The sequence below is a fragment of the Mustela nigripes genome, chromosome 14 (genome assembly GCF_022355385.1).
Source record: "Mustela nigripes isolate SB6536 chromosome 14, MUSNIG.SB6536, whole genome shotgun sequence".
NCBI classification, from domain to species: Eukaryota; Metazoa; Chordata; class Mammalia; order Carnivora; family Mustelidae; genus Mustela; species Mustela nigripes.
The window spans coordinates 39,608,385-39,631,543 of NC_081570.1; the positions used below are offsets into that span (position 1 = coordinate 39,608,385).

Genomic DNA, 23,159 nt, shown 5'->3' on the forward strand with positions numbered 1-23,159 from the left:
GAGCTCAAGAACTCAAGTTACGAACTCCAAGTTTCATTCAGGCAGAGAAAACATTTGCCATCTTAGTATGAAAAGAGAATCCTGTGGCAGAAACATTTAAAAAATGATAAATAGACAGCAGGCTTCCTTAGAATGAAAAATAGTAGTTATTATTGTTGTTATAGCTATTTTTACTATACTAACCTCATAACCTCAAGCAAGTCACATTACCTCTGTGAGCCTCCAATTCCACGGATGTAAAATGATTTATACATCTTGGCGTTGTTGTGAAGATTAAATAGATCCATTTGATAAAGCCTTCCTAGTACTTCCTATTTAGTGATCTCTGAGGATTTAGTATAAAGGAAACATAGCCTCCTGCCCTCAGGGAGCTGAGTGTCCGGTGAAACTGCTGTGAGTGTGGGATTCAGAGTAGCCCACTACTGAAAGAATGCAACCCTTGCAGTCTGCTTTGGGATGTGTATATTATTGTCATGCATGTCTCATTTACATCATTGGAAGTTCAGGTTTATTGAGGATAAGTGTGCCATTATAGTCATCTTCTTATCTTCCACTACCCTATGGCCCCTGCTTACCCATTGGTGCAGCATTACCTTGTAGAGTTCTCACTCAATGAATCCAGCCCAGTTCAGCAAATATTTACCAAGTTGTTCAAGGTGCTGTGCTGGAAAAGGGAGAGTATCATTCGCTGAACAGGGTTGAGTTTAAAATCACTTTAGAGTGCAAAGGAGGAACAGTATCATGAGTTGGTGATACTCCACTAGTGCTAAAAATGCCTGTGACCTATTCAGGAAGAAAGGAAGGCCCCAAAGAAAATTCAGTGGTGAAAATTAAAAAATTAATATATTCTTTCTTTTTCCCAGTGCTGTTTTGTTTGTATTTTGTGGGAACCAGTGTATTTGCTACAAGCACACAGTTGAGATGTGATCTCAGAGATGGCCATTTACTATTAAATGGCCATCTAATGATGGCCATTAAATGGCCATACTTGTGGTTCAGGATCAAGTCAAGCTGCCTTCACAGTGCCCAGGAGACCCTCTGTGGCCCAGCCCCTGCCCTTCTTTCCTGCTTCTCACCCTGAAGCTCTCCACCTTCCATTCATTCTCTGCTGTGGAACTTCCCCATGCTGTTCCATCTGTACCTATGCTCAAACAGATCCCTTAGTCTCAAACATCCTTCTGCTCTTCTTCACCTGGCTTCAGGAGACAAATAGAAGGTGACTTCCCAACTAAGAAAGTGCTGCTGGCTCGTGCTGGGTTAGGGCCTCATCCATGAGCACAGCCAGTGTCCTTCTGCTGTTGGTCTTCCCCACTGTATTGTCACTTGTTGATTTGTCCATCTCACCACCATGTCAGCAGTCAGACCCAGGCTCTTCTCTGTGCCTGGTCCCTAGCAGGTGCTCAGTAATGAATTGTTAACTGAGTGATAGATTTTTCTATCACTTTTTCAGACTACCATGGCTCATCTATACTGCCTAAGTAATTCAGATTGTAAAGATCCAATGCTATGCACAAATAAATAAATTCTTTCTTTCAGACCCCTTTTGTTAATTGGTCTCTACCATACAGTTAACAATGATACATCACAATAATAAGGACTAATTTCAGGCTTTTTGGAAAGAAGAGACTTAGGTTATCTCATTGAACCTCACAACTCTAGGAACAGGTATTCGTGTTCCTGTTTTGGAGAAGAGGCACCACGTGGTTTACATAACTTGCACAAAGGTCACATGCCTAGGGAGTGTCAGACTTGGAATTCCAAGCTTAGTCTGTTTGATTCCAGAATCCATTTTCTGTCTCCCATTTTGTATTACTCACTTCTTAAAGGAAGAGACTAATGAGAGACATTTAGCCTAGTGGTTATTGATAGTGACTTTAAATCAAGATTGCCAAGGTTCAAATCCTGTCTTTACCAATTTTGACCTTGAGCAGATCCCTTACTCTCCCTATGCCTCAGTTTCTTTATCTGTACTCTAGGGTTGTAAGGATTTGATGGATCAATGTGTATTAAGAACTTGAAACAGGGCTTGGCATATAAAGTGCTAGTGATCATCACCATTATTATTATCATATAATATTGATTTGTGTCCCACTCTTCAAATAGTTGCTGAGTGCTTCCTGTAATTAGACACTGTTCTGGGTACTGGGAGTTACAGTGGTAGCTAAGATAAGTCCCTGCCCTTGTGGAGTTTTCACTTTAGAGGGGGAAGACAGGCAATAGAGTAAGTAAATAATTAGAATTAGTGTATATATTATGTGATATTTTATAATTTCATGTGATGAAATGCTATTTAAAAAATACAATGAGATAATAGGTGGGAGAGTGATACTAATGAGAATTTGTGAACACGTAATGAGGCCACAGCAGTTCAGCCAGCGTCTTGCTTCTACTTGATAAGCTGGAGCAGTCATTGCTTTGTTTTGAAAGGCTGGGTTTTTTATGTCCAGCTGCTGGCTCTTGGGGTAAAACGCTTGCCCTACCTGCACTCAGTGTGGGGTGGTCATCCCTGGAGTAGCAGGAGATTAAGAGATTTGTTGAGGAAAACATAACAAAAAGAACTCCTAAATCGGCCAGGGGTCTCCAGTCTATGAGGGAGAAGCTCCATTCTATTTCCCTAGAGTTGAGGCTGTTCCAAGAAGGTCAGAAGGAAGGTTAGGCCAGCCATTCCGAAGTACAGTAGTCATTAGCATTATCATAGGATTCTTCTTCTCCATTAAAAGTATTCTACTGGTTAAGAGCATGGGCTTTGGAGTCAGAGAAAGAGGATTTTTTTCCCTCTCCCACTTACTTGTGGTGGGGTCTTGGTAAAGTCACTAACCTGTTCTAGCCTCCGTTTCATTGTCTGTAAAATGGAGTTAATAATACCTACTGCAGAGGTTTGTTTAAAGGATAGTTAGCATATGTAAAGAGTCTGGTTCAGAGCCTGGCACATAGTAGGCATTTAATAAAGGAATATTTTAGAAAATAGTTCAGTCTCTCCAGAGTGTGTATTTTAGATATTGGCCATTTTTTGCAGGGTTCATAGGGAGAGAAGATTTAGAATAAAATATACAAGCTCCTTCCCATTTCATAACCTTCAAAAAGGAGAACAGAGAACTTCAAAACTGAGGCTATATCATCCCAGAAAGGATCTTGGATGCCAGAGGAAGATAAAAGAGCTGGGTAAAAGAGCTCTGGTGTGTGAAATCCTGAGTTCAGTTCTTGAGTCTGCTACTTTCCAGTATTAAGTTAAAGTGGTTACTTTTGAATTTGTATCTTCATAGGTCAAAAAATATTCAGGTCAAGACTCCTGTATTAACTGGAATTGCAAATAAGCTTACCTGATGCTCCAGTGTGAACAACTAGAAAGCATTAGTTTTAAAATATAAATATGTGTATTTTATGTATTTTTTATCTCCTCTCTCTTTTATACTATTGCATAAAATTAGATTGAAATCTCAAGATTAAAAGAGAGACATAGTTTATTCTTGTGCCAAAGCTCTTTTGTTTTCACTTGCAATGTGTGGACTTAAATTACTTTAAAAAAAAAAAAAAAAGAAAGAAAGAAAGCAAAACTCTCCATCAAATACTTTTAAGAGTAGAAGAATAACTAAACATTTGGCAGTACATCTTTTGTGCACAGCATTGGATGAAGCCCTAAATATTTTCTTCCTTTTTTGTTTAGTGGCATGTTCGGATTGTGATTCTCCCAAAATTTATTTGCCCCACACTTGGCCACTAGTTCACATTTGTTTTGATCTTGATGCCTGCACTCATCTAAAATAAACAGTGCAGGTAGAGTGAAGAAAAGGCTTAAGAAAAGGATTTAAAAATAGAGAACCACACATTTCTCTTACGGTTTTTTCAGCACACTGCAGGGAAAAAGGAAGTGTCCTGCAGTGTTCCCCAGTTTTCTCCCTCTAAACTCTCCTAGCACCCTGCACTTGCCTCTGAGCACTGATTCAGTCAGCAGCCTTTGGTTACATTCTTCCTGTAATACTACATGCCTGGAGCAAGAAGTCAAGGAAAATTCAGGGCCTTTTCTCAAAGAGCTCCCAGTCAGTGGGGAGACAGGCAGGTAAACTGTGACTGAATAGAAAGCAGTGAGTACCTTGACGAAGGAGAGAGGGGAGGTGCCTATGCCATGTGGGTCAAGGAGGCAGGCACCGCACTTTGCAAAATGGCCTGGTTATTTAGACAGTGGTGGGAGCAGCATTTTAGTAGGGGGAGGAGAGGAAGCACACATATAAAGACATGCAAGAGTCATACGTGCCACAGAAGGCATTCAGAATATGGCACTTGCCTTGTTGAAGTTTGGAGCTCTGTTCATAGATCTGTCTACTAACCACTGCTGCCCTTCGCTTCCAGAACTACATTCCTAGAGAGCAAGGATCAAATGCCATGGAACTCAGTTACTTGAACCGTAATAATACATTTTATCTTTGCCACATACCTATGAACACTATCAACACTGAGAAAACTTAGATGCGGAATTGTTAGTTAAGTAATATGCCCAAAATTACACAGTGGAACCTGGATTCAAACCTAGACATTTAAGCCCTGGTACCTGTGTTCCTAATAATTACACTCTGCAATTAATATTGGATACATGCTTAAATTGATTTGAAATGAATGGAAGTAGAAGTAATTGTGTGATAGTTTATTCACGCATTTGTTTAAAAAAATAACATATAAGGCATTCCTCACCCTGATAGTTGTTGCAACATATTGAGTCCCCATTGACTTTGACTTTGGCTTGTGTGCCTTGTGGGAACTCTCAAAGGTGGACATGTTCTGTGGGACTCTTAACCTGGAGACTTTAGGTAGATTCCGACCCGAAGTGAAAATGAAAGAGGAGTTTAGGCTTGAAGCAGTAGCAATCTGTGTTGGAAGGAATGTGGGGGTAAAGAAACAGAGGCTATGAAATTGACCTTAAAAATACAGTCTTTAGGGACAGTTTGAAAGAAGTTGAAGACAAGAGTGATGAGGGCAATATAGCTTTAAAAGATAAAAGTGCTCCTATTTTTAAATTGATTTTGAAGAGGTGAGAGAGATATGAGAGAGGTTTGTGATGAGAGCAGGGTGGTAGGGAATAGAGCAAGGAGAGCAGATTTAACTATGGAGAGCAGGTGAGCACCTAGAGAGCCATCCATTTATTCATTTATTCTACCAACAAAGCCTAGAGCTCTGCACTGGCCCCTGAGATTATAGATGAATCAAACACAGTCCCTGTCCTCAAGATGCTCACAGTCCAGTGACAGAGACAGGAAGATGGAGAGTCTCGGGGCTGTGTGGTAAATGTCTGTGAGGGAAGCATATACATGGGAGCTGGGGATAGATGGGGAGCTGGGGAAGGGCTTGTTAGCCTGATGGTGGGAGAGGAGAGCTGTCTAGGCCGACAAGCAGAGTGTGGCACGGGAGAGACCACAGCTTGTACTAGTTGGCCATTGCTGTCTGCAGAAGGATATTGCCAGGAATGTGCTTTCCAGGAGGTTGTGGTGGGTAAAGGAGGAAGATGAAGTCAGTAACAGTAAGACCTTGGTTCACATCCCTGCTCTGCGCCCTGTGAACCAGGTCTAGTCACTCTACTTTCTGTTTACTCCTTGACCCTTGGTCTGCTCACCTATAAAATGCAAATGACCGGGTAGGGGGCAAATCCTATTTATCTCCCAGTCTTCATGAAGACGGAATGGGCTGTTGGGTGTGAATGGGCTCACAAAATCTCCTGAGTCTAGCATGTGACTGAAAGGATTCTTTCTGGTGGCTTTGTAAAGGGTTCATCTCGCTTCTGTGGGGAGGTCACACTTTCTGTGTTTTCTCTGCACTTCCCACAATACCTTTCCAACCATGCCCTGGAAGATCCTCTTGAAGTGCATTTGATGTCAATGCAGCTGTTCCTTGGGGTCCACAGGAAGGAAGGAGCAGTCCAAGTGGAGGGTGGACCAGGAACATGGACCTGCCCAACCTGAGCAGTTCCATGTGGAAAGCCAGAAATGCCTTCTGCTATCTGTACCCAGAGCAATCTATGGCAATTTCCCAAAATTTCCCATGAAAACAAGAGGTTTACCCTCTTGGGAAATCAGAAACCTGAAAGACTACACTTATTATATGTGAAGTATCTAACTTTAGGCCATTCACAGTAGAGGGTTTTTTAAAAAGGCAAAGTGTACCAGAAATTATGTTTGTAAGTGTTAAAAATGGTGCTTTCATTATTCACTTTTTAAAGTTCACTTAATCTCTTCCCCTTTGCTCTATATTTTTCTGGCTGGTATTATTCTGAGAACTTACTAGTTAATGTTTGTGAAACATTTTGAAGATGAAGGAAATAGCTATTGACATAGGTAGGTGATGAGTAGTAACATTTTTAAGTGTTCTTTTCCATTTCAGAAATTAAATTCCAAGGATAAATGTTACCAGCTCTTAGTTGACTTTGCCACCTCATTTTAATGGGAATATATTTTCAGAATGTTACATTTTTGATAAGGGGAATAAAGAGGTATTCAGTCCTCACTGTGGGCCCAGCTCTGAGCCAGGTGCCTTAAATTGGTTATTTTTCGTCTTCACAGCAACCCTGCAAGGCAGACAGAATTGTGTGTATTTTTCAGATGAGTAAATTAAATTGCACCTCTGAGAGTTTTAAGTGTCTCAACCCAGGTCAAGGCTAGAGACACTTTTCAAACCCAAACTCTAAACCATGTAGAATTTTGAATTAAGATCTTTCCTATAATGGTCATTTGTTTGGCAGTTTTAGTGACTAACAGCAGATACATAGTCCAGAATGGTATTAATCAGATTAGATCGTTTCCTTTCTCCAAGACTATTGGGTTACATTTTACGGTGTTAGGAACTCTTTCCTCTGACTTGGAGGTTTCAGAAAGGGCACAGGGTTTGGTTTCACACTTGAGTTCGGGTTTTGGTTCTGGCTGAGTGAGAATGGGTACTGCCTGCCCCAGGCCTCACTTCTTCATTCTGTACAGAGTGATTTCAGTTCTTCAAGCCTTGGTTTCCCCAACTCTAAGTGGGGGGAATGACAGTTACCTACTTTGCAAAGTTGTGGGAGAATTAAGTGAAGTAATGTACCTGATGACAGCTATCACCATTTATTATGTGCTAACTGGGGTAGTATTGGAAGGAGTTAATTGTAATTGCTTCCCTAAACCTTTTTCCATGTAACCCTAAGCATTTTTTAATCAGTGTTATCACAGGATCTCCATTTGTTGGGCCTTTGCCATGTTCCTGGCAGGGACTTTGCTGGGCACTTTGTATAGACTCCATTACCACATTTATGACATTATAGAGTAATTACTTATTTACTGATTTATTTACTTCCTTACAGGCAGGAACCCCTTTTTTCTCCTGTATCTCGGGCATTTATCATAATGGGTTCTGGCCCATTGAAGGAACTCATTAATGTTAAGGAAGTTAGCTTGACTTTTTTTTTTTTTTAAACATATAATGTATTATTTGTTTCAGGGATACAGGTCTGTGATTCATCAGTCTTACACAATTCACAGCTTGACTTTTGTCCCTTTGTACTGCCTTTCCTCTTCTTTTAAGAACTAACTTCAGTTGTGGGGAGGAGCTATTCTAATGGCGGACAGTATTGTCATTATTAAATTGTGACTTGCTTTAAAATATGCCTGTAACTAAAAAAAAAAAAAAAAAATTGTTTGCCCTAATTTCACAACAGCTGATTCTGAATATTAGTCAGCCTTTCATTTTTTAAAAAACAAATTTCTGGGATAGAAAGACTGTATCAAGATTAGGAGGAGATTACTAAGTAAATTTACTTTGTATCTGTGATTTTAAAGGACATGGTTACCTAACACAAAGAAGTAAACTCTTTTTATTATTATTGTTATTATTAATATATAATGTATTATTTGTTTCAGGGGTGCAGGTCTGTGATTCATCAGTCTTACACAGCACACAGAGCTCACCACACCACCACAACACAACACACTCTTTTCAGTACCTGAGTGTATATTTGTATCTATTCAAATTATTCTTAGGGACTTATTAAATTAGTCCTAAAAGGTTCTTATCTGAGAATTATATATCATGCAGTTTGAATTTTAGTATAATTTTAGTATAATTTTGAAATCTTACCATGTGTTTTAAAAAGTCTTACCATTTCTGAATTTTTAAAATGCCAATTTTACTCATGCCCAATTAGTATGAATTAGTGAGATTTTAAAAGCATATCTTGAAAGGCAAAAGATTATTTATGAAGACATAACTATTAACTTATTTGTTCTTTGTTCTAATCCGAAATTCTCTGTTGTTATAAGGCAAATCACAAAAATCCAGAGAAATACATCTATATTTCTTTTTTAAAATATAGAACAATGAAGAAATTGAGGTGAAGGAAAATTAGAAGAAAAAAATAACATGAATTCAGAAGGAAAGTTTGTGTCTAAAAAGAATTAAAACTTTTCAGCGAGATTCTATGCTCTTTCTTTAAATACAGAGGGCTACAGATTTACCACTTGTTTTTCTAACAATATTGCAAAAAGGAGACCCAATGAATTACAAGATGCAGAGTTCATAAAACTAAAGCAAATCTGTCATACAGAGGACAAAGAATCTTAATGGTTCATTGTCATAACAAAGTGTTTGTCTTAAAGTAGACAAATATTCTGATATGTGGTATTTGAGATTTTTTTTTTTACCTCTCCACATTGCTTCTTGTTCATGAGATTTTTAATAAATATGTATTAAGAAGATCTCCGTAGGTAGGAAAGAGAGAGGGAGATGCTTAAGAAGCGTGGCGTGGAATGCTGCTTGCCAGTGTCATACATTCATAAGATGTCCTTGAAGATGGAGCACAGAACAGAGATCAGGGAAATTTTGGCAGCTGCAGTTGGGAAAATAAATGGCTGTTGTGTGATTGGGCAGATCCTAAAAGCAGGCTCCTGCTCAAACCATGTAATTAAGAAAAGTGGGAGCTTTTGTCCAAGTGCAGAATGTTCATAATATCAGAGTTTGTCAGCAGGAGCTTTTAGAACGGATCAGTACTTTTCACTCCCTGATCCAGGGAACGGTTTTCTTATAAATCATCTTCTCTCCTTGCTGTCCTCCTGAAGGTTGCTGCCAGGCGATAAGGCAGACTTAGATTGTAACCTTGCTAATACACAGTGATTTAGGTGAAGGAGAGCCCGAATCACAGTCCGTTTCAAGAAATGCGATTTTTATTCGTTTGGGCTCCTATGTGTCCTCTAATGTAGGATAAGAGTGTGGCCAAGGAGAGATCCAGCAGGACAGCTCTGGGAAGGAGATGGAATAATATTTAATACTGTGACTCCAAACTGGTTTGAAGGATTTGACATTTTCTGTCACTTTTAAAAATAACTTCCTTTCAAATTATAAAAGTGCTGTATTTTCAACATAAAACAAAAAGCTTGGAAGATAAAGATAGAGTATAACCCCACACTTTATTGTTAGCATTTTTATTTTTCCCTCCTATACTGTGCATGTTTATATAATCAAGATAATCAATTTTTTAATTTCACTTTATTCTACATTTATCATATGCATTTTCTCAAGCTGTCAAACCCATTATACACATCATTTTAACAGCTGAAAATACTGGATCATAAAACTATATAATAACTTACTTAGTCATTCTCCCTTGTTGGGCCCTTAGGTTGTTTCTGTTTTTTCACTCTTTTAGATACACTTTTTATAATGTATCTTATTTTGCATAATTTCGGTCTGGATTTCCAGATTCTTTTCTGAGCTTCAGAATGAATTCTTGGGTCCAAGAATCTGAACATAAGGTTCAGAAAGATTGTGCCCAATTACATTTCCACCAAGGATGATAAGAGAGACTGTTTTACTGCACCTGAAAGCTTGCCAGTTGCAAACCTTGGATTTCTATGTTCTCTGTAAACAAGGTGTCCGCAAATAATTCAAAGATACACTTCTCCCAGCCCAGGCCTGCATTCTCACCAAAACTGATATGATCGAGTCCAATTTTACGCATACCCATCTGCCTTCCCAGGGGGTATCGAGGATGATTGGTAGCCCCAAACACCTCACTGAGTTAGATGAGGGATAACATTCTCCTATTAGATCAAAAAGTCCTTTTTTCGAATGTATCCTTCTTATTAAGAAAAAGAAGAAGAAGAAAGGAAACAAAAGAAAAGGAAGAAAGAAGAAAGAAACTCAGAGAAAGAAGAAATTAAAAATAAAATTCAAGTGTGATAAAGTAATTTTCAAATTTAAAACTGCCCTATCATAATGATGTTCAAGATTTTTTCAGTAATGAACATATGGATATAACATGAGGTTGTGTGAATTATCCATGGGTCTAATTTATCGTGGCCACTTATACATAACATTGAATTACTGAAAACCGTTTTATTTCACTCAATATCTTTAGCTTCAAAATGACCCCAAATAATCTCTGTCCTTTAAATTGCACAATTGGAAGAGCCATTGGCATTATACAATTCTTAACAAAGAGAAGGTTGCCTTGTGCAGATTTTTCTAGATACTAACTCCCTCTAATCCCTTTTACTATCATCCCCATCTCCACCCAGCTTTGTTAAGAAAACAAATATAAAATTTCACAATAAAAAATATTTTATTTACATTTCTGAAGAATTTAATCTGAGTGTGCATAAGACAAATTTGGAGATGTGACCCACAATATCTGTATCATGATATAGATACGGAATAACACATTGCTTTGTACAGCTGGATCTATGTGAGTTTGCCCACACTCTGCGTCCGGGAACCAGGCATTTTATAAATAAAAATATAATATTTATGTTTACATGAATTGTGTCATTGGCTATTCATTATGCATCAGAAGATAAGTTCAACTTAGTCAGTCTGGGGACAGTTTTACAAATGACTCATTAACGTTCTTTGTATGGAAGATGTGGATAACCCATCTACCGTCACAACTGGTTCCCGCCGCAGCAGGTGCTCATAGTTTATGATGAGACATTTTGGTTATTTTGTCCACAATAAACATTCAGAGTTTGGAAGCTTGGACGTTTGGATAGGAAAGGAATTGTTTTCCAATTGAATTTCTAATTAGGTCTAATATTTTTGCAGGAAGCCTAAGAGCTTGGCCATGAAATTGCATTTATATTGAAATGAATACATTTGCACTTTTCAGATAATGTCTTTTAAAAAGAAAGCTTATCAAAAGTTTGAAAGCATCTTTATTGGCCATTTTGGAAAAGCGGACTAAATTTAGGGCTCAGGAGGTCATGAGAGAAAGGTCTCCTCGTCTTCATAATGAACTGAGTGGTGATGCCATCCCTCAGCTCTGGAGAGTTTGCTGGAAAAGTCTGTTAAAACCAAAATACCGAGGGGTTTGACTAGGACTGGGCATACCGGAAATCATTTTAGGCCCAAACAGAAGCCCTAAAGAGATAAAGGAGGCCAATATTTATTTGGGAGGGGAAATGTGTGTGATGTATTTGGGGAGGTATATTAAGAACTCAGATTTCTGTGAATTTGAAAAGAATGTCTAAGAGAAATTAAATTTTGATTATGCTTTTCATATCCATGCTGGCCCTGCTATTTTAAGTATTGATGCCTCTTGTTCTCTCCAGCGGCTGCTGATTTTTAAAAAATCCTGACTACCCCCACTGAGAATACTTTTGGCATGCCTGGTATTCCTCTCCAGTGAAGAAGATGCTGTTTCAAAGAAGTAATGCCTCAAGCTTACCTCCCTGTTATAAAGTCATTGGTCTAGGATGTAAGCATTTAGATCTGAAACAGGACATGTCCATCAGATACCAGGACAAGTCTGCATGTATTTCATGTATGTGCTCTTTGGTAAGGAGGGAGAGTCATTAGAGAAACTCTGAAGGGAACTGCTTAATGAAAGGGGTATATGCAATTGATTTTAGTTAATTGTTTATCTTCCCTCCTCTCCCATCCTCCTAACTTGAACCCTCTGAGGGCAGGGACAAAATTATTTTTTTTTCCTGGATTCCTAGAACAATGCCTTGGTCTGTAATAGCATTCAATAAACTTGTGTTGAATGGAACACACTTGTTTAAGGATATGCCGGGAATTTATTACCGCGTAACTTCCTAGAGTAAATAGGTCTTTCAGGTTATTTGTGCATCTACCCAAAGGTACTATTAAACTGTCAGCATGTTTTCCCCAGTTAGAATTAAATATTTTTTTCTAGAGCTTTCTAGTTACTCTCCAGCAGAATTACAGAAACTTGGTACAAATGGTTTTGAGAGACACAAGTGCAGTCTTCAGCCAGATTCTACTGCTCCAGGGACCTTTGTGAATCATCACCTGTAATCTGGTTTGGGGGTGGGGGTGTGGGTATATTCCCAAGTTCCCTCTTCCTAGAGTGATCAGGTCATCAATCTCAGCCCCTGCTCCTGGGCCCTATTAATAACATGTGTCTCCTTCCCAGTTGAATCATAACCAGGAAAGCATTGCATTTAGAAAAAAATATTAATCTGAAGGGATTTGAGTGAATTAAAGCCTCTTGAAGAGAAGGAGGGGAGAGTACGGATTTTATGAGCTGATGGACGAAACTTAAAAAATATGAAATTTGGGGGTTGTAAGGACATTTTTAGTATCTTTCAAGGAGCAAGAAGAGAAGTGAGGAATTATTCCTAAAAATAATATCTGTCTTCAGGAACACAGAGCCTGCTATGTAATTTTCTAACTTTGGGGATTTGTTTTTCAGGCTTTCGAAAGGCGGGCAAGTTGCACTAGTCTGGGCTGCACCACCAGTGTCTGACATACTGCGTGTCAGGATTTTATAAGGGTTAAGTGGGAAATGCCTACAAAGAGAATTAGGACTTTTATTTTTGTCCTCATGAATAATTTAAATCTATTTCTTTAATGGTTCGATTCAGTGACTGCCCTTGGTAAACATTATTCTTCATGCTCTCGGGAGCGCTTGTTCTATTACATAAGGGTTAGCCTTTATACATAAATTTTCAAAAGTCCTTCCAACATGGTGAAAGAAAACACCTTTAAACACTCATTAAAATATTGAACAAAGTACGTGTGTGTCTCAGATGCACACACCTGAGACATGTTTGCAATCAGAACATTCTATTAACACCGTTCTCGTTTCTGGGGATGCTGACATTTAGAGGGCGCTGGAGGTAGAAGAGAGAGTGCTTAGGAAAGAAGCATCATATTCCTGTGACCTTCTTAGGTTCTTTTCTCTTGATCCTTTTGCTTGAATCAAGCATCATGGCCACCCCTCTGCCAGAAAACCAGAAGTTGAGGTTGGCCGTGATGGGGGTAGAAGGGCCCTGCCCTGAGCTTGTGGATGATGAATGTCAGTAGTGAATTCTAGAGTGGCACAGGTTCCTGTAACATAAAGTTGGAACCTTATATGTAGTCACAAAGTAAATCCTGAGAGTGTAAAGTAGGTTAAGATGTGTAAATGCAAGACTGTGCAGTATATTATTGGACTGCCATTTTTGTGGAAAATATTAGAGCAAGGCCACGCAGTATGGCTGAGAGGATTGGTGAGGGGGCTGCAGGAAGACCTCCGATGTTGTTCTCTGGTGCCTGGGACAGTGACTGTCCTTAGTTGTGAGGAGGAGGACCAGCCCTCTAACTCTAGCCTGACTCTCCCCAAATTTGAGCAAATGAAAACCTTGTCAAGACTGAAGGACAGAGGGAGCTGCGAGAAATTCATGAGAAATTCATTTCACCATGAGAAATTCATGGTGAAAAAAATATTAAAGGAGGCTTTAAATACATTTTTGGAATTTTATAGTGGTCTTGCCTAAGACACTTAAAGGGCCTTTTGGCCGCAGGACATGCTTGCTCTCTGCTCTGACGTGTAGAAACTTCAGCAGTCAGTATTTGTTTGGTTAATGAATTAATGAATTCTGAGAACAAGAAATTATATGAAAAGAATGATTTGGGGAGGAGGGGAAGTTTGGCTCTTTGATTATATTGCTACTCTTAGAATCAACTGGAGGATTTCAATCTGGAGACGAAGGATTGCCGTTCATGTACGTGAAATATGTGTGTGCATTTTTCTGGTGAGAATGAGCAAAGACATTCAACAGGTTCTCAAGGGGGTCCTTGTCAACTGAAGTTTCAGCCCCTCCTCTTGAATGAATGCCTCTTAAAATCTATATTTGAAATAATATCTAAATGTATGCCTGGCATATAATAGGTACTCAGTAAGTGTTCTGTCCTCTTTTGTTATATGTAAAATTGGGATAACTTTCACACCTTTTTGGCTTGTACTTTACAGGGTTGTTTGAAGGATGTAGTGAACTATTGAGCATGCAAGGGCCTTCATTCATTCAGGAGTCCTTAATCCAAACCTACCAATCGTCAGGCCCTGTTCTACATGCAGGAGATGCTATAATAAACAAAACAGATGTGGTCTCTGTGCTATGGAGCTCAGAGTTCAGGTCACCCTTTTTGTGACCTGTAAAATGCCAGATTCAGTAAGTTATGGAGATAAACATGTCTCTGCATGTCTGTTCAAGTACATTTTTATGATATGGTCACCCCTTACTGTCTCCTTCCAGAAAAGGAAAAGTAAACCCTCATCTAAATGTCCCTGTCTGCTCTGTCACATTGTACGCTGTCCCTATACTCTTGTGTACTCTTGCGTGGAGCTAGGCTTAAGTTCCCACTTCCTGCTCTAACTGGCAGTGTCACCCTGAGCAAGTCATTTCCCCTTTCTTTTCCTCAGTTGCCTCATCATTAAAATTACAGCATTAGGCTCTGTGGTCCCTAATGTTCTCTGATATCTGTCTTGCATGTACATCATGAACTCAGTGAGGGCCAGCTCCTTATCTTTGTTGTCTCCATATCCTGAGGGCCCAACACAAGTGCTTGGCATTCTGAGGCTCTATCTCTATTCATCTAACGTTCCCAGATCTAGCCAGAATATAAATAAACCTATTTTTTAATGTGCATTTGACCTGACAAGTCCAGGAAATAGTGTAGCAGATGCCTTGGGTGGACAATAACAAGAGGTGGGATTGAGCAGATAATTAGGGATATCAGGAAGGACCCAGGATTGTGGTGATGGAGATGCTATCAAGGGCTGTTTTTTTCAGTAGCACTCTGAGAAAGATGCTAAGCCCAGTCCCTGCTTCTTACCTCCCTCCACAGAGATTAATGACCCTAAGTGGTGATCCAGCAGCTGCATGTGTGAGGCCTTCCCTCTTGCTTTTGTTGTATATTTTGCTGGGGGAAAAAAAAATTGGTGGGAGGGGTGAGGTTAATGCGTTGAGTGTGAGTAATTAGTCATTCAAACCATTGACATTTACAATGACAGGATTTGAGTGCCTACGTTATTGTGCACTGCTCTAATAGTTTATCCCTGAAATTTTCTGCCTGTATAATGTTTCTTAAAATATATCACAGAAACATAAAAGATTTAATGCAGTGCTTTGTACAACCATTAGAGTTTGACGTCAACTGAACCTCCTCAGTGCTCTATCCTGGATGCTCACTGTAATTCTGTTCTTAATTATGCCATTCAGAAGAGAGAAGGAGGGCAAGTCAGGGGTTTGGAACCTGGTCAGCTGCAAAGTCGGCCATGTGACCCACACAGACTGTTTCATGAAAGTACATAGGCACACTTGAGTAACTGATATATTTATTTGCAATGAAAATTGTGCTGTTAGCATATCAAAAGCCTGGAGAAAGAAGTGTTCTGATCTTGCTGAGCCAGCCTCTGTGCTTATTGGAGGGTATGGATTACCTCTGGTTTGCTTTCTATGTTGAGATTACAGGTGTCCTCTCTTTACGATGTATCATGTAACCTTAAAATATTATAGTTTCATTTTCTTGAGTTTGATATAGTTAGATCTTGGCAATTTCTCTTATTTTCCAAGTATGTTTTAAAATCCTCTTCATTCACTTGTGTGTCACATTTCATTCTGACATTTTACATTTGTGATTCTTTCTTTAAGCCTGTCTTGTATCCTGGGATGCACCATTAAGACCAATGAGGGGTCTCATTACATGATGTATATTAACACATTTGCAAGTGTTTCTCAGCTTTAGTACATTTTTTTTAAACATTTTATTTATTTATTTGACAGAGATCACAAGTAAGCAGAGAGGCAGGCAGAGAGAAAGAGAGGGAAGCAGGCTCCTGCTGAGCAGAGAGCCTGATGTGGGGCTCTATCCCAGAACCCTGGGATCATGACCTGAGCCAAAGGCAGAGGCTTTAACCCACTGAGCCACCCAGGTGCCCCGCTTTAGTACATTTTTATTGAGCAAACTCAGTGTGCATGTGTGTATTTTCATCAGTTCTTTCTGAATACACAAAACAATAACTGTAGAATGTGTTCAAGGTGAAGAGAGCTCCCCTCCCGTAAGCCAAGAATGACTTGACCTAATTTATGGGTTTGGTTGGTTGAAGTAGCTCAGTACCGAACGCTGCATCTCATGGATCATTCTTTTCAGAGGTTTGGGCCCAATTAGGGTTCAGATGGGGCTACAGATGGGGCTCAACTCCAGGAGTCAGCATAATTTAGGAAGTCCACATAAGATGTAAGGAGATGAAAGCTGGTTGGGGAACTGAAATTACCTTGCTGCAGACTTGGTACTTCCTAGGCTTCTCTGGAGCAGGGAGACCTGTGAGATGTTCACATGGATGAGGTCTGGCTTTCGCAACACACGTCTGTGAGGCAGGCATCCAGTGAACGAAAAAGATGAACCCGGCTCTCAGGTGATCTTCAGTTGTCTTGGTCCCATAAAATCTCAGCATGCTTAGGTATGATTTACAGTCTTCTTCATACTCCATCATTAATGCCCCAAAAGCTGCCTCAGTGCAGGATATTTTCTAGGTGTTTGTGGGGCAGCCTTAACAAGGGTAACCTGAGAAAGATGAAGAGCCAGGAATGTGTTCTCAAGATTGTGGGGCTGGCTTGTTTGCCACCACGTCAAAAGGAGGCAGTGTGTAGCCCTGTGGTTCTGCCAGCCCGCCTCCTGAACTGAATAAAGTCTGTTTTTAAATTCCTTATCAAGTTGGCAGTGCTCCTTGTGTTTGTTGCCTGGACACCTGACTGAGTGAAGCAGTGAGACAACACTGCAAATGGAGACGCAGCTCAGACCCAGGAGGCCCAACGGTGGGGCAGAGCAGAAACCTGCCTCCCCACTAGGAGTTGTGATGATGCTCTACGACATCATCTCTATTAGCATGTGCCTCCCTTGGGCACATCTCCCTCGTGTTTTCCTGGACAGAGCAGCAGAATAGGCCTTGTTTGGATACAGCTTCTATCAATGCTGAGAAGAGCTTGATCTAAGATTCTTCTCAGAAAACCTTTGTTTTCTTCTTGCTGTCTGGACCAGCCTTCCAGAATCTCACAGTTGACCTGAATCCAAGAAGTTCTGATGATGTGGTAAGCAGAGCCAATTAAGTTACTTACATGATGATAAAGAATCTTAGAAGCTCCTTACCTTCCTCAGTCTGCCTTATTCCCCTGACTCCTCTTGAGACTTCTTTTTGGTTTGTTTGTTTCATTTCCCATTTGTGATCATTCAGAAAAGGAAACAATTAGAGGAACACCTACGTAGAGCATGATGAAGAATAATGGTTGTGATGCCTCCAGGCATTCATTCTGAAGAGAAACCTGCATGTGAGGCTTTATTCCAATTACAAAGAAGAAACTGAGGTAGAATATTCAAGTCACCTGCCTGAGATTACATAACTAATAAGTGGTAGGACTAGTCTTAAGTCAGCTGCTGCCGTGACTAAAAACCTACTCCTTTTTTACTTTATTACTTCTGCTTCAGTGAGAAAATAAGCAAAACCCCACCAAAATAAAACCCCCCCAAAATCTCTGAGTATTTATGAGGTTGTGCAGCAACTGGAACTTTGATACGCTGCTGGTGGGAGTGTAAGTTGGTGCCAGCATTTAAAAGAGATACTGACAGTGTCTACTGTGCAGAATGGACATATACTCTGACCTGAAAATAGGTTCCCAGGAATACTCCCAACAGAAATGTGTGTTTATGTAAATCATGAGACATGTGTGTAATGCTCAGAGCAGCTTTATCTATAATAGTTAAAAACCAAAAACGACTGAAATGTTTATCAACAGAAGTGGTAAATAAAATGAGATAGTTTCATAATTTCACAAAGGAATTCTCTACAGCAGTGGAGAAGTAAAACCTACCACTATATCTAATGACACGGATGACACCCAGACATAATGTGTGAAAAGACATAAAAGAGTATATATTGTGTGATTCCATGTATATAAAGTTCAAAAGCAAATAAAACTAATCTATGGATTGTAAGTCAGTTACCTTGGGGGTTGGGTTGCGGTGGTGAGAATGATGGCGGTAGGGACACAAGAAAGGCTTCTGGGATGCTAGTCATGTTCTAGATCATGGTCTGAAGGTGAACACTCAGGTGTGAATCGTGTTCTCTTTGTAAATATTCTTTGAGTTGTACCCTTAAGGTTTAGATGCTTAACTACATGTATATGAAAGTGCTTCTCCCTCCAAAATTCTCTCAGCAGCCAAATGGTGATAATAATGGAAGTTGCTAGTTGTGAGATGTCTGCTAAACCTTGCTTTCCACGTCTATGAGATATAGAGAATATTACGATATGCCTCATTGCCTTTTTGTGAGGACTCAGTGAGAGAAGTCACGTCAGACAATTGGTGGAGTGACTTTAATAAATATCAGTAATGACGAATTACATTCCCGCCACTATTCAGGTGCTTTCTATACCTCATGTCACCACCTTGCAAGACAGGTGGCATTGTTCCCATTTTTCAAATGAGGAAAACTAAGGCTTCTAGAGTTTCAGTCACTTCCCCCAAGGTCATACAGCTGGTGAATGGCAGAGCATGATTCCATTTCCAAAGAACTGGTCAAGGACAGAGGCGACAGAAGTCCTATCATGAAGGACAAATAAGAAATGTGATAGGATAGAGTGCAAAAGTGGGACTGCTGGGCTACATTTGGGGCCAGGGAACCTGGGTACAGGCCCAGACTCTGCCCCAGTTTCCCATGATGACAGAATTCACTGGATGTCTCTGGAATTCATCTCAAACATGAGAGTTTTGAACTAGATTTTATTTCCTTAAGTGCCTCCTGGCTCTGCAGTTTTATGATTCTATGTTTGTCATGCCACACAGGACCTCTTTATAATCAGGCCCCATGAGCTTACATCCGTTTTCCATATAGAATGTATTATGTATTATGTATTCTAGCTTCATCTTCTCAGTACTTTGCCTGAATCCCATCCTGTAAAGCAGGGCTAATTGCTCCTCTCCTGTATGCCCACAGTCCTCCTGGGAGCCGTTACCTATCTTTGTCCTCAGTAGGCTGTAAGCTCCTTGAGGGTAGAGACTGAGATTTATTCATCTCTTTTTTTTCCCATGCATGCTGCTGGAACAGTTCACACATTTGTGGAAATCTTTGTTTAATTAACTATTTGAATCCAAATTTAATTTAAATTTAAACTGTTTACTTTTCGATTAAAGTGTGAGAGGATAGCCTTGGGCTGTGCTGGACCTAAGGTAGGACCTAGAGAGAGCTCTACCTTTATGTCTTTCATTTTATTTGAGGTCCAGGAGAAGCAGTCACAGAGTGGCTAAGGAGAAAATCATTAGATGACTTTGTAGCTCCCCAGCATGTGCTTATGAAATCTGAAGTTTGATCAGTGCTTAAGCATCGGTGAAAATCTAAACCCTTCCCATATGGAACGGCCCCACTTAATTTAATGTCATTTTACTTTATGAGATAGTTAATAAACAGGTACTGTATTTGATCTTGTGAGCGTAGCCCTCTATATTTAGTTTTTCAGCTTTAATGGAACTATAATTTTAATCATGATTATTACTTTACATTTTAATTATAATTTGGTGTGGCTTAAGTATACATTTCTGAGAGTGATTGTGTAATGAAAACAGGAATTAGCTTTTCATTAACAAAATAATGGGAGAGTTCCCACTGCATTCTAGTCTGTGTTCAAAATCCATGGGCTGGCCTAAAAATAGCAAGGGGAGTTTAACATTTTGGTTAAAAACATGCTTCTAAATTGGCTGTGTTCACAACCCAGTCTCTTTTGCTCCATTTTGCTTTATCTTGTTCTCTTTCTTTTCAAAACATAAAATAAAATAAAATCTTGAAAGAGACTTTACTTGTGTCTTTAAATTTCATGAGGCTTATTTTTATTATTTTTATTTTTATTTAGATAATTAGCACCATGGAGCCACAGGTGTCAAATGGCCCGACATCCAATACAAGCAATGGACCCTCCAGCAACAATAGAAACTGTCCTTCTCCCATGCAGACAGGAGCAGCCACAGATGACAGCAAAACCAACCTCATAGTCAACTATTTACCCCAGAACATGACCCAGGAGGAATTCAGGAGTCTCTTTGGGAGCATTGGTGAAATAGAATCCTGCAAACTCGTGAGAGACAAAATTACAGGTATGCTCTTCTTCAATATTCAAGGCTTAGGCTTAGTAGCTGTGTTGTTCCATTAGATGTTCAGAACTTAGCAGAAATGCACACAGATGGTGAATGCCTCTGAGTGTCTACAGTGTGTATCCTGCATTCAAGGATGACATGGGTACACAGTCATAAACTCACCCATGCATGTACTCTACATAAAACCAGATTGCAGATTGGGAGGACTGGGAAGCAAATGAGGATGTTGGAACTTCCTTGAGCTTTCCTTTTTGTGAAATAACCCTTTGGTTTTATCCCCTTTTATTCTGAATCAGCCACCCCTTCCCTTTGTTCTATAGTTCTCCGTTCTGCCCTCTGCCCTCCCTGTCCTCCACACTAGTTTTTATCTCTTCCTTTCTTCTCAAGCATTTGGTTTGTGTGTGTCCAGTGTTCTCCCATGTGTCTGAGACAGTGTTTTAAAGGGGGGCCATGGTGAGCTTTGGAAGGAGATCACAACAGTCCGTTGTCCCTGGGAAGAGATAGTCTCTAAGGAGAGCAGATTATTCTGGAATAAAACTACTCCACAGGAAGAAGGAAAAGCTTAATGAGGATCTGCAGTTGAGGTATTTTATTTCATATCGTTTGGTTTGGTTTTGAAGATACTCTTTGAGAAGGCAGAGACTTTTTACTGGAAAGTAAAACAATACCTGATCAACTTCAGTACTTGAAATTTTTAGCTTCTGATTTTTTTCCAAATCGACAACTATTTGTTGAGGACCTCATGTTTGCCAGACACTATAATTCTTTGTGGTAACGTTTCCGTGTAATCTTTTTGGAAGTGAGAATATTTCCTCAGATGACTGACAGCTACATCACAACAGCAATGCAGCCGCTGCGCAATGGCACTCTGCTCCCAAAATCATTCGCCCTCAGCTGAGTATTTGGCGTTTTCCAGGACTGACTTTTGTATCCCTTTTGCTGGGCAGATTAGGTGACAAGTAACTGGCCTATCTTAGAAAAAGGAAATTCTGTCATTAAAATAGGAAGATTCATCGCCTTCATTTTCAGTAGGGGAATCTGTGTGTGTTACTCTATGTGTCCTCCAGTTCTGCTTCACGTGCAAATCTGTCTCCCAAATAAATTAAATTACTTTGCAAAATCATAAAACTAAAATGACTGTAGGAAATAAAAGTCACATAACCCTCCAAACATAATTTCCTCATCTATAAAGTTGGAAAAGAATATTGATCTCAAAGGGCTTAATTGTGAGGCTGAAATGAGAGACTAGATATATATAGGACCACCTAGCATGGTTCCTCGTGCCCAGTGGTCCCTCGGTAAATGGGAGACGTTATTATTACAGATACAGGTAGTAGGTTACAAGGAGAGCGGCTGAACAGAGACGTTTTACCAAGGTTTCCAAATAGGGCCAGGGCTTAGAGGATCTTATCTGAGTACGCTGGATCATCCATCCTTTAACAGAATTGCCTGCACTCTCAGAAAGCCAATGTTTAGATTTCTGAATAATCTTTATATAATAGGATGATAATTCAAACAAAATTAAAACCAGTTAACCATATGATTCTTCCTCCCACTCCTGTATAGAAAATGTATTTTTGGTGGAGCCTTACCTCCTAAATAGGGACTCTGCCAGCTATATTAGTGAATGTTATTAATCACCTTTTCAAAAGAATTCCCTTAGAACTGTAGTGAGATTTTTGAAAAGTACTGATTCATGGTGTTGTTCCTTGTTTTCTAAAGACACATGTTTAAACAAGCAGATTCCTTTACTGAAAGAATGCTAATTTGGTAGTTCACCGAGTGGATTTGAATAGGAGTGACAGCTTCGAAGACAGCCTTTAATTTGGTATACAAAACCAAAATTGTCAACTTTGGTTTGTTTAGCACCCTCTCCAGCACAAGCAGAAACATACAGTAGCATCTGAGCTTAAAGAAGAAGCTTATGGGTTGAAAGCAGAACGATAATTCAGGCATAAATTTATAATTATGCATTTTTAAAATTTCAGGCAAAAAAAAATTTTTTTTTATTTGCAGAGAACTTATGGGAACGAGGCAAGGAAATATAGAGAGACCAGAGATATTTGCCCTCATTTGGTAGCAGTGTTTAATAAAAGTAGAACTTGTGGTTGTAAAGAGCGCTTATTAAATTCTTCATTTACACTACCTAATTAATTCTAGCATTTTAAATTAACAGTGAAACTGGTCCCTGCTGTACCATTCCATAGATGCAGCATATTTCCTCCATCCACCAGTCGTTCAGGTTTAATTGACTACGCTAAAAGTCAAAGAAGGAGGGAGAGATAGGGCTGTGGGGAGGCGGGGAAGGAGTGAGAATCGCTCTAATGGAAGACCCTCTGAGGCCTACACTTGGTGGTAAGGGATAACACAGGCTGGGAGAGGTGAGGTGTAACGCCAGCCAAGTTGAATGGCTGCTGCTGGTGGTTCAGAAGTCAGGGTGAATGACATCATAGGTATTTTTGTTGCCCTGATTTTTAACATCCCAGTCCCCACTTTTCCTCCAACACCTCCTACAGATCTCAATACATCTCGATCCTGTGAAGTTTACAAGGAGTTCTAAATATCTAGTGGGAGGAGTGGGGGGTGGGAAGTGGCGAAGAGATAAGAATTCAAGATTAAGATTTTCCAGCCCCAGCCACTCCCCAAGAGAATGGATTCCCTTAGAAGGTACCGGCTTGTCAAATTAAGAGAAAGAGAGACACTGAGAGGAAGAGGAGAGAGAGACTTGTTGTGGATGGTGTTGCATGTAGACTAGGTTCCCGCCTGGCTGTGGGTTATCAATGAATGCT

The 23,159-nt window shown here is 39.8% G+C and overlaps 1 protein-coding gene across 4 annotated transcripts in view; it reads left to right on the plus strand.

The window, feature by feature from the left end:
- ELAVL4 (ELAV like RNA binding protein 4) overlaps positions 1 to 23,159 on the plus strand; it is an 82,376-nt gene that overhangs the window by 13,754 nt on the left and 45,463 nt on the right. For 3 of the 4 annotated variants that reach the window (XM_059374677.1, XM_059374676.1, XM_059374678.1), the window contains exon 2: positions 20,130 to 20,370. In XM_059374677.1, the coding sequence (XP_059230660.1) occupies positions 20,130 to 20,370 (241 nt within the window). Of the gene's footprint in view, positions 1 to 17,268; positions 17,319 to 20,129; positions 20,371 to 23,159 lie in introns of all 4 variants that reach the window. The other variant, XM_059374679.1, reaches the window with a different exon arrangement.